The 17,222-nt window shown below is 48.5% G+C and overlaps 1 protein-coding gene across 1 annotated transcript; it reads left to right on the plus strand.

Moving 5' to 3' along the window:
• The first annotated feature begins 14,294 nt into the window (after positions 1-14,294).
• On the plus strand, positions 14,295-15,791 carry LOC123080421 (uncharacterized). The gene has a single exon (XM_044503339.1). The coding sequence runs from the start codon at positions 14,424-14,426 to the stop codon at positions 15,702-15,704; it is 1,281 nt and encodes a 426-aa protein (XP_044359274.1). The 5' UTR covers positions 14,295-14,423; the 3' UTR covers positions 15,705-15,791.
• Positions 15,792-17,222: the final 1,431 nt, after the last annotated feature.

The following is a 17,222-nucleotide window of genomic DNA, read 5'->3' on the forward strand; positions in this document are numbered from 1 at the left end:
ATATTGATGGATGAATCATTGGTCATTCTGTTGGATTGACCGGAAGATAAATCCTGGTGTAAAACTGCTTCCTTTTATTGTCAGCATTTTTTATCATTCTACTATATAATGTGAGTTAAGTTTTGGTTTCTAAACGCCAAATCGATATGATAGTCATAGTTCTTTGCAAAAAAATAGCGAGAAAGTGGTAGTTGTTGATCAAATTTAGTAGAATGGTACTCCCTCCGTCGCATAATGTAGGACATTTTTTGGCACTAGTCTAGTGCCAAAAGACGTCTTAGATTATGGGACAGAGGGAGTAGTTTTCTGTCGAGGTAGGTTGAAAAGGCTAATTTTTTTAAATAATACTTTTTTTTATTAAATTACAGAAATATTACGCCGAAAATATTATTTTCAAAAATAATACACCGTCGGCCCGCTGCAGGCCGACTGGACCTAATCGGCCCACAGCAGGCCGATCGGCTAGCAGCAGGCCGACTGCAGGCCCGGCTGGCACGCGGCGGCCTCTGGTTGGTCGGGCCACGTCGCGAGGGGGAGGGAGTGGGCTGTCGGCGTGAGTGCGCCCCTGTCGGCCTACCGCGGGCCAATCGGCCAGCTACTGGCCGACAGGGTGCTGCCACCTCGCGCAGCTGGCCGGCCCGTGCCTTATCCTCCCCTTCCTCCCTTCTTCTTCTCCCCTTCCTCCCTTCTTCTTCTCCCCTTCCTCCCTTCTTCTTCTGTTCTTTTGTGTTCTTACCTTCTCCTCTCTCTACACAAAAATGCCACCAATTTATACACCTAAATGAGCAAGTTTTTCGCGATTTTGGCACCGTGAATGGATTCAACTCAGTTAGGGCAGCCAAAAGAGGTCTCGATCTACTGATGGGGTAGCTCGTGGTGGTCGTGGTGAGCATTTTGGTGGAGGTGGTGGTGGTGAAGTTGGGGCAGTGTGGTGGTGGTGAAGTTGGGGCAGTGTGGTGGAGGTGAAGTTGTTGTTCGTCGTTCTTCGTTGGAGGCGGAGCACCGGCAATTTGGTGGCCGCCGTTCGTCGTTCTTCATTCGCACGCACGCTTCAAGGGTATATTTCAGCCCACATTTTATTTTTCGTAGGTGCTCCGGTAGTATTTGTTAATATGTTTCGATGTGAAATAAATTAGGTGTGCGATTATTGTTATTTGCCCCGGTAGTATACGTAAATATATTTAGATGTCAACTAATTAGTTGTGTAAAAATGTGTAGTTGCTCCGGTAATAATCCGTACTATATGTGGATGTCAAGTATTTAGGAGTGTCAGTATTTGTAGTAGTTCCGAAAAAAGGTCCGTAATATAGGCAGTCCAGTCAAATATATTAATCTGTCAATATTTGTAGTTGCTACGGCAAATATTCGTAATATACTTGTAGGTGTGTGAATTGTATTAGTTGCTCCGTTAATATTCTGTAATATATAGCTAGGTAATATATAGACATGTCTAATATTTGTTAGTGGGGATATTAAGTTGTTGCTTAATACTTGTATTTCGTTGTTGAAAAAAAATAGGTGAGTCGAGATGTCCGATGTAGTGAAGTTCAGATTTTACTACGGTCCTGGTACTGTCCAAACAACTGAGTTGGGAGCAGATCTGAGTGAATTTACTCACATAGAGGTGGCAATGAGCGCACCACAAACATGGTCTGTCAGTCAGTTGAAAGAATGGATTGCGGCAAGTTTAGGTCTTGATACTGAAACACACACCGTCGGTGTTCATGCATTGTGGACACGGTCAAGTTCAAAAATTTACTTTTATTTGAGGCCAATAGAGGGAGACTCCGATTGGGTGCGGTGGTTACAAGGTTGTGAACGAAGGGGATGCAATCCTGTTGCTTTAGTGCTTCCCGTCGTGAAGGAGGTCACTGCACATGAAGGCGAGGGTGGCTACGAAGGACAGAGCAGTCAGGTAGAAGGAGGAAATGCTTATGGTTACGAACAAGGACAGAGCAGTCAGGTAGAAGGAGGAAATGCTTATGGTTATGAACCAGGGCAGAGTAGTCAGGTAGAAGGAGGAAATGCCGATGGTGATTACAATGGCGAGGTGGACGCTGACGAGGTAGATGGGCACATGCAGAACCAGATGGAAGAAGAAGACACCGATGTTGAAAGGGGTCATGCCGATGATTCTGACGAGTCAGATGAAGAAGAAAATGCAGAGGAGGTCCCGAATCCTGCATGGTGGAATCATGACTTATCATCTGCAATGACCGTGAATGATGGACATGATTCAGCCTGGCAATATCACCAGAACAATATTGCGACGGGTGCTATGTATCCGAACAAGCAAGCCCTGAAGGATGCAATAATTAATTGGGCAATGTCCACGCAAAGGGTTTTCACAGCTCAGGTGTCCAGTCAGAAATTCCTGACAATGGTATGCAAGAACGCAGATTGTCCCGCCAGGGTGCACGGCTTTCTCCCTAAGTATGGCACAAGTTGGGTGATAAGTGACTTAGTTAATCACACTTGTCTTATTCCCTGCATCCCTCAAGATCATGCCAACCTTTCATCCACGCTTATTGCTCGATTGTTTTACGATGAGATAGTGCAGGGCAAAGCTATGGAAGTGAAGGCAGTCCAGACAAAAGTCTTCGCCAGGTTCAAGTACAGAATTTCTTATGGCAAGGCTTGGAGGGCTAAGCATGCGGCGCTTGAGAGGAGATTTGGTTCTTATTTTGATGCATATGACTCTGTTGTCCACCTCCTCCACACCCTGCAGCAGCGGAATCCAGGCACCTATATCGATATCCAAGACATGTTCATGCCAGAGTTCCCAACTGTGAGGGTGTTGCATCGTCTCTTCTTCTCTTTCGGTGTATGCATCGAAGCTTTCAGGCATTGCCGACCGGTGATATGTGTTGACGGTACTTTTCTCACAGGCAAGTACAAGGGTCAGATCCTGACAGCCATAGGTCAAGACGGCCAAAATCAAGTCGTCCCACTGGCATTTGCTTTTGTGGAGAGTGAGAACATTGAAAGTTGGACATGGTTCTTCAGGCAGTTGAAAATATCAGTTGTGAAGGAGAAGCCCAATGTGTGCATCCTTCATGACAGGCATGCAGGTATACTCAGTGCGATAAGGACACTGACAAACCCAGGCCCTGAGGAACAAGTTCCATGGCAGGACTTGCAGAGCCGTTGGTGCATGCGCCATCTGGGGGCTAATTTCTTCTCGCAGTTTAGAAATAAGAACCTGATGAATCTGTTCAAAAAACTCTGCAAGCAGAACCAGTTATGGAAGTACAATTTGATACGCGACAGACTTAATGTGTGCACGCAGAGACACGTGAGGGACAGGAAAGCTGCAAGAGATGCAGCGGTGAGGGCACATGTTGAAGCAGTAGCTGCACAGTTGGCAACAGGAACAGCGGCCGTGGAGGAGGAGCCTGTTGGGCTATGTGACCTGCCAGGCTTTGACCCACCTGGTACTAGGAGAAGGCTCGGGAGGTCGATTAAAACCTTCGAGCAGTGGATAGAGCATGAGCCTCTGGAGAGGTGGTCTTTGCTACATGACACACATGGAGCAAGGTACGGTGTCATGACAACGAACCTCGCGGAAACATACAACTTTGTCCTCAGAGGAAACCGGGCATTGCCACTTACAGCCATCGTTGAGGGTATTTTCTATGGCACCGTCAAGTATTTCAGAGACAGACGTCAAAAAGCAGAGCAGCATATCTTGAACAACCCAAATACACGGTACTGTGAAAGAGTCACGAAGTACATGGACAACAAGATGCAAAAAGCTAGGTCACACACTGTAGTCGCCATCGGTAATCAAGAAAGAAGGTTTGAGGTCCGCTTAGCCAACAACAAATTCGGATGTGCAAATGAGTTGAGGACGCATGAGGTGAAAATTGGCAATGAAGCCTGGCCAACGTGTGAGTGCACATGCAATAAACCGAAATTGCTTCACCTACCTTGCTCACATGTACTTGCTGCTTGCGGCCAGCTTGGAATGGACGCAATATCGTTTGTGTCTCCATTTTTTCTGAAAGAGTCTGTCCTCAATACCTGGACAGGTGAGCTGATGGGTTTTCGATCAATGGATAATTTCAACAGCGTCAACCCCGCCGAAAGGCGTTACATTCCAAACCCAGAGCATATGCGTACAAGTAGAGGCAGACGGCAGTGTCAGCGCATCCGAAATGATATGGATGAATCTGAAGCAGGAGGTCCGACTAGGCAATGCATTCTATGCAATGAATTTGGCCATAGGGACACTAATTGTCCCACTTTCGTCATTGGGCGTGGACGAGGCAACCGGGGAAGAAGAGGAGGTAGAGGCAGTAGAGGAGTAAGGGCGAGAGGAAGAAGCTAAGCTAGCAGTAGTATGTTCTGAATTTGTATTAAGTGTGGCACTATGTTCTGAATTTGTATTAAGTGTGGCACTATGTTCTGAATTTGTATTAAGTGTGGCACTATGTTCTGAATTTGTATTAAGTGTGGCACTATGTTCTGATTTTTAAGTGGCACTATGTTCTGAATTTTATAAGTGTGACACTATGTTCTGAATTTTGTATGTGCAGGAATGTCGGGATTGTGGTTGCTGAATGGGGACATTGATAGGGGTCATCGTGCTGCGATATGGTATGAGCGCAAGCTTGAGCCTCTGGTCACTCGCACTCCTAAGGAAAACTGGAAGATACACTCAGGATGGCTTCAGCGGTACGTGCTTTATTAATTTGCACACTGACATGCATATTAATGGTTGAAATGGGAGACACTAACTGAAAAGTTCTCTGATGAAGGTTGAAATGGGCCGGCCTTTTACCTTTCGTGCGTCTGGTTGAGTCTATCCCGGGTGAGAAACGCCTCGCCATCGATGGGTCTTTGCTGAGCTGCTTAGTGGACCGTTGGAGGCCAGAGACCCACACGTTTCACTTCAGATGGGGAGAGATGGCTCCTACTCTGGAGGATGTGTCACTTTTGCTCGGACTACCGTTGGCAGGTCATGCCGTAGGACCGTTGGACGCACCGGCTGGTTGGGAGCGAGCTCTTACACAACGTTTTCATGGTGTTTTTCCGGATGCTCCGGATCCGGTATGGGAGCATCACGGACCTAAGTATGAGTGGTTGCTAAATTTCCGGGTAATTTCCCCTACCTATTATCTTCAATTATCGTGCATACAGTTTTACAGAAAATAATTGCGGCTTACTAATACTTTCTCTTCGCTTAATGCAGATCCAGAACTTCCGGGCGCCGTTGACTGCGGAACAGATCACTCGGAGCCTGGAGGCCTACTTACTGTGGCTTTTCGGCAAGGTGATGTTCACGGAGAACCATGTCACCACTATTAGCGCCCTCTACATCCCTATGGCACTCGAGATAGCGAGCGCTCAGACGGCGGATCAGATCAGACAGAGGAGTTGGGGTTCGGCGGTCTTAGCGGCTACATACCGAGGTATGTGCAATGGTTGCCAGCTTACATCGAGAAAGCCAGCCCTTCTTGGATGCCCTCTATTCCTACAGTTGTGGTCGTGGGAGAGGTTCTCTATAGGGCGACCAGATGTACGTGTTCATGAGCCTATAGACGCCATGTTTGATGTTGACGGCATCGACATGCCTACTTTCGGTCTGTGTTGGACACGTCGCGAGGTATGGCGCACCGTGTTGTAGTTTAATGCAACTTTTTTCTGCACAAGAGATAGTTCGATGCTAGCAGCTACTAACTTTTCTTCTCTGCAGAGACGCTTTGCTAGTGATCAGACCAGGAAGGCATACACAGCATTGCACGAGCAGTTCGATGCGTACACCGGGGTCATCTGGCAGCCCTACACGAAAGCAGCCATACAAGCGAGATACCCTGGTGGTATGTCTGTGCTATGCACAAGGGACCGAGATTACTGGATGACAAAATCTAAGATCATCTTCGATGTCTTCGTCGAGGAGATGGCACAACAGAGGGTTATGAGGCAATTTGGTCTTCTGCAGTTGGAGCTACCTCCCCCTATAGAGAACCCGGTGCCAGCACACATCCACAGGTATTAACCAGTTTTTCAATGTTGCATTATCTTTCATAGTACTCCATTCGAAGCTTTAGGTAATTGTTGAACACACACCACAATTTTAGGATGACAAGGAAGGGCATGACCAGGACTAGTGCTGACTGGCTAGTTAGACTAGAGCCGTATGTTATAGAATGGGAGACAGCAAACACAAATCTATGACACGAGAATCACAATTTCGATCTCGATGAATTCAATCTCTATTTGCGGCGCTACATGACCGGAACACGGTTACGCATTGTTGAGTACTCCCACCCAGAGGAGATACCGGATCCTACTCCGTCGGATATGTACCCGAGCTATGATACTTCGGGCTCTAGGCAGTACGCGGTAAGATATATTTTCTTCACGTAATGTTGTCACATACTTTGACGTGCAAGAGACAGACATTATTAATCGTCATGGAAATTTGCAGGCTACCTTGACACGCGAACTCTACGACGACGTGACCACCTTTGGACGATCACTATCGTCTGGACCTCTTCTTTAGCATCGTCCAGTGCTACAGCCCTTCTTCGAAAGAATTCAGAATAAGATACGGACTGTGTACGAGGCTATCACGTGCACCCGGAGAACCGATGTTGTTCAGCACCAGCAGGAGCAGCCGCGTCACTCCATGCACCGACATCAACCACGTCCACGTCTAGCACATCAGCCGACAACCAGGCCACCCCGTCCTGACCAACCTGGCAGTTCTACGTGGCACCCGCGGCACTATGGTCCCACGTCGAGCTTCGTGTTTTCTCCACAGCCACAGCAACACGGTCCCTCGTCCAGCTTCGTGTTATCTCCACAGCCACAGCAGCACGGTCCCTCGTCCAGTTTCGTGTTTGATCCAGAGCAGACGTCACAGCCAGCAGGTATGTGTCTTCATATTTATTGTTTTCAATATTAATTGACGCGACCTCATTCTTCATGATGAAACGTTCCATCGCATAGGAGCCTATGGATATCAGGCGTCTATGTCGGCATCACATGGTACGTGGGGGAGTGATCAACATCCCGAGGACAACATACAGGCTCAGATGTCGCAGCACACCCAGTGGATGAACATGTTTTTGACTCCTCCACCAGGCCCCACACATGATACACAGCATGACCAGGGAGAGTCTGAGATTCCTCCTCGTCACATTAGGGCACCCGACAGGTTGGGATGGTCGCCGCTTCCAGATCCGCCTCCCCGCCAGGCCAGACGTCGTCACTGACGCTTCTATCTATCAGTAGAGACATTACCATCTATTTCTGTGTGAGACTTATGTCTATTCTATGTATGAGACAAATGACTATGTACTTATGTACGAGACATATGCCTACTCTATTTTAGTACTCTGTTATCCGAACTACAAGATCATATTTAGATAGAACATAATATTCATACAACGAGACATTACAAACAACTAGATAGAAGTACATCTAAATTAAATGGTACGTAACTGAACTCACAACATACAGCATAAAAACTACATGAAGTCATAATCGTCATCCTCGATCGATGCAGAACTCTTGCCCTTCGACGATGAAGAACTCTTGCCCTTCGACGATGCAGAAACCATGCCCTTCGATGATGAAGAACCCTTTCCCGCCACCCGTTTCCGCCACCCGTTTCCCGCCACCCATTTCCCGCCAACCATTTCCCGCCAACCCTTCCCCGCCATACCGCAGTCGTTCTTTCCCGCCATTTTCTCCTCTCTACCTATAAACCCCCTTCAGACGGAGGTGGATAAGCATTGCAGTGTGGTGGTGGTGAAGTTGGGGCAGTGTGGTGGGAGGTGAAGCTGTTGTTCGTCGTTCTTCGTTGGACGCGGAGCACCGGCAGTTTGGTGGCCGCCGTTCGTCGTTCTTCGTTCGCACGCACGCTTCAAAGGTATATTTCAGCCCACATTTTATTTTTCGTAGGTGCTCTGGTAGTATGGCTAAGGGGTAGGTTAGGTACTCAATGCGATTTGTGTGTTGCAGGTGGCTAAGGGTACTCAGTGGGTGCTTAGCCCTATTGTTCATGTCCAAGGCTTTTCTCCAAGTGTTGTGCAAGTTAGTGAAGTGGACCTCACTTTTGATTGGTTGAAGACTAAATTCATGTTGAAGCAAGGGTTGAAGGAAGACGATTTAGTGTACTACGTCAGCAGGAAGCAGTCAGATGGCCCTGGGAAAAGAAAATTGATTGACATAACTGATGATGGCAAGATTGAAGAAATGCTGAGCGAATGGGAATGGAAAAGGGTTGTTGAGTTGCATTGCTACAGGAAACCGAGTTATATGTGATGAATTTGTCATTCGAGATCCGCCTCTCCACCAGGCCAGACGTCGTCACTGACGCTTCTATCTATCAGTAGAGACATTACCATCTATTTCTGTGTGAGACTTATGTCTATTCTATGTATGAGACAAATGACTATGTTTTTATGTACGAGACATATGCCTACTCTATTTTAGTACTCTGTTATCCGAACTACAAGATTATATTTAGATAGAACATAATATTCATACAACGAGACATTACAAACAACTAGATAGAACTACATCTAAATTAAATGGTACGTAACTGAACTCACAACATACAACATAAAAACTACATGAAGTCATCATCGTCATCCTCGATCGATGCAGAACTCTTGCCCTTCGACGATGAAGAACTCTTGCCCTTCGACGATGCAGAAACCTTGCCCTTCGATGATGAAGAACTCTTGCCCTTCGACGATGCAGAACCCGGAAGCGGCGGCATGAAGATATCATCTTCGTTCTCGCTCTCCTCAGTCCATAAACATGGATTATTTGCTGCAATCCTTCTGAAAGTTTCACTCTTCGGCACCACTACCTTCTTCCAACTGTCATGCAACCTAAGAAGTTCTTTACGTACCTCCTCATAGGTCCTTTCAGGCCACCCAGACCTACGTAATTGGTGAGCCAACTCATTCATTATGGTGTCACTACCGGTGAGTTCGTCCCATGGAACTATCCTATTATCCATCCTGAAATCGGTAGCTAGCCTCAGAAGAGTCCTGCTCATCCCAGGGTGAAAACTACGATCGAAAGGATAATGGGACATCTCAACTACACTACACTGCAATGCTTATCCACCTTTGTCTGAAGAGGGTTTTATAGGTAGAGAGGAGAAAATGGCGGGAAAGAACGACTGCGGTATGGCGGGAAATAGTTGGCGCGAACATATGGCGGGAAAGGGTTGGCGGGAAATGGGTGGCGGGAAATAGTTGGCGCGAACATATGGCGGGAAAGGGTTGTGCGGAATACGTCATAGTTTTACAAAAAAAAAAGGGATCATTCGGAAAAAAAATGGTGGCATGCACCAGTCGGCCCACAGCAGGCCAACTGAGCCTAGTCGGCCCACTGCAGGCCTATCGGCCAACTGCAGGCCGACTGGACCCTGTCGGCCAACTGCAGGCCGACTGGACTTGATTTGGTGGCCGACAGCCCAATCGGCCAGCAGCAAGCAGATGGGCCACCAGTCGGCCTGCTGTGCGCCGATTAGGTCCAGTCGGCCTGCAGCGGGCCGACGGTGTATTATTTTTGAAAATAATATTTTTGGCGTAATATTTCTGTAATTTAATAAAAAATGTATTATTTAAAAAAATTTAGCTTGAAAAGTAGTAGTTTTTTTCGTTAAATAGTCCATATCGGACACATATACCTAATGTAGACCAGTCACATGGAGCACCACGAACAAGGGCGGAATGCATCGAGCAAAATTGGAGTCCTCAGATAAGCTGTTGCAGACTCAATTGCAGGCCACGTGGAGCACTCCAGACCCTCGCACTGAGCTAGGGACATCCGATCACTAGAGAGTGCCGCTGGGAACACCCAGGAAGACAGTCTGGGGGGTCACGCGGGCACGCGGCCAAGAGCGAAATAACCGATGCATGAACGACCACGTTACTTAGCCTGCAAATTGCGTCTTACATGGACCAGGAACATGCGTCGTCGTCACCGCCAGGAAATGGAACCAGGAATATTCAACTCCGCCGTGAATCATGGAATGGGAAGTCTTCACCGCAGATCACCGCCGCGCTGCCCTCACAGCCGCTGCGGCATGGTCACCGCCGGGATGTGTCGCGGACTCGTGGCCGAGATCAAAGGTCTGTCATGCTTGAAAGAAAACGGATTAAGTTTTAACCATATGCTCCTAATTTTTACACCTAAAATGCTCCTATGCTTTCGGGGAGCTCAAATAAAATATGACACTTACCCTATGCTCCCTCCATATCATGACCAAGTGCGGTCGCGGGAGGTCCAAAGACAATAGTAGGCCGAGCATGATGCCCACTTGACACACACATGACTCGGATGAGCGTGACGGCGCATCTGGGACGTAAAAAAGATCAAGCTGAGACAACGACTTACACGTCCATTATTCATGTACTACATGTTTTTCCCTGTACAAAAGCACGAGTATTTGCTAGCAAGCTAGCATCAAACTGATCTCTCCAAGATCATGCGTATCGTCGACTCGTCGCGATCGGACAGGTTATTGCTGGCCTAACGCTATCTCATCGCCTGACCCTGTCTGCGCATAGTCATGAGGCAGGCAGCACAGATACCTTGTCGAGTCGACCCTGACCGCTGAGCCGCTCCACGTACATATATTCGTCCACCCACTCGCGGAAAAGAAGGGGAAAATGGGTACAAAGGCAACGTGTTGGTTCGCGGACCAGAAAGGATGAGCGCGACGGGAGGTGGCCGAAAAGCGGCAGTGGATTGTTGCATCATGCATGATTAATCACACGGTAATTGCAGCGCTAAGTTAAGTAGAAAGGACAAAACGCAGTTATACACGTATGCATGGTAAAAAATGTTAAACCCACCTGAAAGTAGCTTACGGGGAAATTAAGCACGTACGCGTCCACATCCCCACCGACCTCTCCCCATGATTTTTCACCGTGACCTTTTGTGAATTTTTTATATTTAAAAAAAAGTTGCGGTCTATTCATCTGTCAAGGCAGTAAAAAAACATCACAAGTAATTTAACCATATAAGGATAGTATAAGTAGAAAGGACAAAACGCAGTTAAAGCAAGATTGTACACGTATGCACGGTAAAACATGTTAAACCCACCTGAAAGTAGCTTACTGCAGAATTAAGCACGTACGTGTCACATCCCCCACCAACCTCCCCACGATTTTCAGCGTGGCCTCTTGTGTATTTCTTTATTTTTTCAAAAAATCTTCTTCTTGTTCGAGAAAACTCAACTGTCGAAGTAGTACAAAGAACACGAGAAGTAAAAAAAAATACATTCAGGTCCATAGACCACCAAGCAACGACTACAAGCACTGGAGTGAGATGAAGGCGCGATGTCGTCTCTTCGCCCCTCCCTCATCGGAGCTGGGCAAACCTTGTCATATAATAGACAGTCGAGAAGTCGTCGTGCTAAGGCCCCATAGGACCAGCGCACAACCGCCACCGATGAAGAGAAGGGTAGATTGATCATTCTGTAGACACACGAACACAGACGAACGAAAACATGATCCACGTGGATCCACCGAAGATAAACGCCGGCCGAATCCCACGAGATCCGCCAGAGACAAGCCTCCACACGCCCTTCGACGATGCTAGAAACACCACTGGAACGGGGGCTAGGCTGGGAGAACACTATTCCATCTTCAGAGAGCTGCCGGGCACAAACTCTAACAAAACTCAAAAAAGCATGAAAAATGACTTAAACCCTATATGACCAGCGCATCAGAACAACAACCGCCGCCGATGAAGAGTAGCGTATATCGAAAGGATCCAACCTGACGAACACATGAACGTGGACGAACTATGACCAGATTCGAGAAAATCCACCAAAGGACAAATCCGCTGAAGACACATCTCCACACGCCCACCGGCGATGCTAGACACACCACCGGGACGGGGGCTAGGCGGGGAGAACCTTATTCCATTTTTAGGGAGCCGCCAACGTCTCGTTTTCCTGAGCAGGACGCAAACCCTAACAAAACTGGAAGGAACAACTAAAAATATAGCTCTCCCACCGGCAAGGGCCATGATCCACCTCACCGCCATGACCCTAAGGCCACCGAAGACGAGGTGCATCGGCGACACGAGGACACGATTCGTGAAGTAATTGGATCCCACACGAGGACACGGTAAATTTTAAGTGTCAATGATAAAACTTACGGGTTTTGCATCTAAAACTGCCAAGTTTCAGAGATATAATTTTAAGCAATTTTTTTGGTCGGACAGGGACACAAAATAATTGATTTTTACCGCCCGCTCGTACTAAGTTTCAACATTAAAACTTAACATGTTTTTTCTTCTAAAAGTGGTCAAATTGTATTTAAAATGAATCTTATTTGAAAGCACTGACCATGAGAAACACGAGTATAAAAACAGAACTTAATTTGGATTTTTTGTTTAAAAGATATAAACTTTGAAAATCGGGAGCCAAAATAAAAAGGCGGCACCAGGGACTTGCGTGCCCCCGCACTTGGGTGCCCTAAATCCTTGTTCGGTGACCATAGAGAAAAGTAAAGCCCTTAATCCTCATTCGGTGACCATAGAGAAAAGTAAAGCTTATACGAGGACGACGTTTAGGTGCCCAAATGCAGTTGCTCCTTGTGAACAGTAAAATTAAAAAAAAAGTAAAATAATTCAAAACATCCTTTTTTTTTGCCTCCAGGACCGGAAGAATTGAACCCTCTTTGGGAGATTAAGTTGGCCTTGAAGATTCATATCTTCCTATGGCGGTTAATCCATGGCCGTTAATGCTCGGGAGTTCAAGTTCTAAAATGTAATGGTCCAGTGATGGTTGATGTCTATTGTGTGAGGTCGACGAGGACTCCAACCACATTTTCTTCACATGTCCCTCAGCTCGGTGTTTTTGGAGCTGCCTTCGTGAGGTGGTGGGTGGCAGGTGGTGACATTGTAACCTTCCAAACATGTTTCTGGAGGTTCAAACCCATCACACTTCCATACGGCCAGCTCTATGGTAGTAGTTGGGGTGCTTACCTTTTTTCGATAAAGAGTTGGGGTGCTTACCTGGACTGTATGGAATATTCATAATAAACTTGTGATTGAACATGTGATCACTCGTCTGGCTACTGATGCTATTTGCAAAATATGCGGATTTTTGCAGCTATGGAAGCCACTTAGAAAGCGGCATGCTCGAGACGATATCGACCAGATCACCACGGACCTTCGCTCCATCGTTGCGCGTCTTGCACCACCGCTTCCTCCGCCTCCACCCGAGCCGGATTAGTTGCTTAGTTTTTATTCAGGGCTGTGTTATGCTGAGCCCCTAGCAAGACTTTGTTTGCTTGTCTTATTTTCTCGCAACTTGAACTCCCCATATGTCGTACGAACCTTCTTGTTGGATGTTGCGTTATAATCCAGGGGGGGGGGGGGGGGACTCGTTTTCATCAAACTAGGTGCTTGCAATTTTTTGTACGAGATGACCTTGGTAGAAAGAAAAACAAAATCAGATCTGGAAATTTTTTCACACCACCGGACAATTTGAAGCTTAGTTTTTTTTTGTAGCGAGCTCCTCTGATCTCATCTAAGCACGGAATTTTGCAAGCATGTAGTAGAAGAGTTGAGCGTCTTTGATGTACAAAAATTTCAGATCCTTTTGATATTTTTGCTATTTTATTTGAATTTACTATTCACCGGGAACGTATGACCCACGGATTTGATATTTTTGCTATTTTATTTGAATTTACTATTCATCGGGGACGTATGACCCAGGGATCAGCTAGTACTACTATGAATTGCCGAGCTTATATTTACTTATTCACAATAGCTACATGTAAGTTGACTGAATTTACAATTTGAGTAAGTCAGATTTTGTAAAAGCATGAACGGTTGAAGGAGGAAGCAAGTTGGAGGAAGAAGAAAGAAGGTCGACCGTTGAATCTTTAATCTATTGGCTCAGAAAATCGACTTACCCCAAAATAAATTTTCAGGCGACTTACATATAGCCTGTCCCTTACTTATTAAGTGGACATATTGTCTCTCCGTGCTAATGACTTGCGTGCAGTAATAATCCTAGGATTAACTTGAGACGAGTCGGAATAGTACCAAGCCGTAAGAATAAATTACGAAACTACTCCCTCTGTTATTAAATATTTGTCTTTGTAGAGATTTCAAACGGACTACCACATACGGATGTATATAAATATATTTTAAAGTGTAGATTCACTCATTTTGCTTCGTATGTAGTCACTTGTTGAAATATCTAGAAAGACAAATATTTAGGAATGAGGGAGTACTTTATGCAGCGTGACATGCCGGGGCAGTCGGACCCGGACCGGCGATTACGCAGACCAAATCTTGTTCACTATATAATGCGGCGCCCTCTTGATCGATCAGCAACGAATCATCCAAGATAGCAGCAGCTAATCCCGCATCTCGATCTTTCGCGACGTCCACTTACCATACGTACGTCCGGGGATCGATCGATGGTGAGAGATCAGAAGGCGATGGCGTCGCCGCCGGCCGCGCTCCCGGAGGACATCGCGCTGGAGATCCTCGCGCGCGTGCCGGACGCGGCGGGCCTCTTCCGCTGCGCCGCGGCGTGCAGGCGCTGGAGGACGCTGGTGGCCGACCCGTCCTTCCTCCGCCGCCGCTGGCCGGACGGCGCGCGCCACCCCTCCTCGCTCCTCGGCTTCTTCGGCCAGGAGTGGTGCCGCCGCCCCGGCGGAGAGGATCGCGGGGACGTCCCTGATTCGCCGGGCTTCGTCCGCGCGCCGGGGTCGGTCCTCGGGTCCGAACACCCCTTCCTGGGCTCCTTCGTGCCCGGCGCCGCCGGCATCTTCGACCGCGCGGTGCCGCTCGCCTCGCATCGCGGCCTCCTCCTCGTGCGCTTCGTCCCAGCCGGCGGCGCGGGCGCGGACCCGAGCGCCGACGTGGACCGCCTGGCCGTGTGCAACCTGCACTCCGGCGCATGCGACGTGCTCCCCCCGCTCGAGCGCGGCTGGTTCTTCGACTACGTGGACGCGAGCGCGTACGCCGTCGTGAGCCAGGGGCCGGCGTCCTTCAAGGTGCTGATCGTCGGCTACAACAACGAGGGCAGCCAGCAGTACGACATCCGGACGTTCTCGTCCGGCGGCGAGCCGAGCTGGAGCGCGCCGAGCAAGCTCTTCAACCCGATAGAGCACGGCATCTTCGGGCCGTTGAAGCAGCGCGGCGCCGTGGTGCGCCACGGGACGGTGCACTGGCTCATCTGGGACCTCGTCGACTTTCACGCCATCGACGTGGACGCCATGACCGGCCGCGTGTCCCTGCAGAAGCTCCCGGCCCCGAGACCGCGCGACATGGAATACCACCTCTACGACACGCCACGCCTGAGCGTCGCGGCCGACGAGACGGCCCTGTCGTCGCTCTGCCTGTTCAGGGAGCCCCTCCGAGTAGAGACCTGGACGAGGGGGGACGTCTGCGAGGAGGGCGATGGGCATTGCGGGCGAGACTGGTGCCGTGCTAGGGTGGTGGAGCTGCGACCACCCGAGCAGAAGCAAATCGACACGCCGGTGTGCATGTGCTTGGGGGAGAGGAGCGGCACGTTGCTCATCAAGGACCTTCACCGGTGCATGTACATCGCGGATCTGGAAAGTGGCGCCATGGAGGAGACGACCGACAAGCAGTTTTGCCGTGGTCTCGACGGCTGCAAGACGGCGTTCCCAGTGGAGATCGACTGGCCTGCCTTCTTCAAGTGTCGCCTTGGTGGAAAGTCAGGTGTTTAATTTGGCGACAAGCGCGGCAAACTTTGAAGCTTATGATAATAATGCTTCTGGCTTCTTTGACAAAACATGATTCTATTTTTGAGCCAATTGTCCAATCTATACTTCATTTGCATATTTTGTGTTCTTGAGAATTAGGACTTCTTTTTGCGGAGCTCGAAAACTAGGACTTCGAAATAAGACAGCTCTAGAACCTATTTTGACAAGTTTTGAAATTTGAATTCTGAATCATGGTGAGACAAAGATAAAATATGCAGACATGTTATAAATTGGACAATCAGTCAGAAAGATAAAACATATTCAAGCTTGGAGATCACGTGAAAAAAGTAGGGGCAGATGAAGCATTGCATATCTTGGTGGGTGGAGCACATGCTCCTTGTCTCCCCACTTTTGGTAACAATAAAACATGAAGCTGTTGTTCTCTTCCTCTATGATCACTTGCTCCATTTTCTTGCTGATGAGGTCAAGAGTGAATATTCTACCACACTTCTTTTGCCCCACGAGTACTACACATGTGCTCTCTGCAAAGGACAAGATTTCAATTCCCTCGACTTGCTGGGGCATCAGCTCGGACCGCACCCATCTTTCCATACCCTCACAACTATGATCATTGTCTTGTTCTTGCTTGGTCCAAAGTTCAAGGATATTTTTTCTCTCTGATATGAAGAAATGAAAGCTTTTCTTTCTCAAGGATGCATGGGAAGGGGGGGGGGGGGGGGGGGGGGGGCAAGCCACGTTTGATTTTAATTGGGATCTTGGCTAAGGTAACATTTGTCGTGTCAGCAGTTATGTTGAGCGTGTAGAAGTTTGTATTGTCTCTGTACAACCAATGCACAATGTCACCGTTCACCACGCCGGCACGCGGCCCAGACCCGGTGAGGCCACAAGTTTGGAAGCACTTGATAGACGAACTCCAACTGCACAGGGCGGAGGAGTAAGAGAATACGTACTCTAGCTTGTCATGGTAGCATCGAGTGGTGAGGGATGACCGGTGGCATGGTGGTCTGCTCCCGTGACAAGGGCATAGCCGATCATATAATACCCGACATCAAGGGCGTCCAGGTCCTGTGGAGGCGGTGGGAGGAGACGCGTGCTCCGCTGGCCGATCAGGGGATGGCACACGACCAGATGGAGCTTCCGCCAGCCATGGGTCGGGCGATGCATCAGGAGAAGGCCGCGATGCGACAGCAGGGGTCTCGCGTAGTTGAAGATTCCATCGTTGTTGGGGATGAACTTGGTGAAGTGAGGCGCTCGCCGCCGGACTGCTGCGCACGAAGCCTGAAGAACTGCGGTGGCAGTCGGATTTCCTTTTCTTCGGCAGCTTCGGTATTTTCACCGGGTGTCGCTTCCGGTGTGCAGAAAGCACCAAGGATGAAGGAGGACCGGTGGCGCGCGTTCTCCGGCGAGATGCCGACTCGCCGGAGGAAGGCCGGGCAGCTGATGAGGCAGAACCAACGCGTGCTGGTGCCCGCGCAGCGGATGAGGTCGAGAATGGCCGGTGCCACGCGCGCGAAGATCTCG

The sequence above is a fragment of the Triticum aestivum genome, chromosome 3D (assembly GCF_018294505.1).
Source record: "Triticum aestivum cultivar Chinese Spring chromosome 3D, IWGSC CS RefSeq v2.1, whole genome shotgun sequence".
Classification (NCBI taxonomy): domain Eukaryota; kingdom Viridiplantae; phylum Streptophyta; class Magnoliopsida; order Poales; family Poaceae; genus Triticum; species Triticum aestivum.

What these genes read in the sequence shown, in the direction of transcription:
- LOC123080421 (XM_044503339.1), top strand. Translation starts at nt 14,424, where the DNA reads ATGGTGAGAGATCAGAAGGCGATGGCGTCGCCGCCGGCCGCGCTCCCG.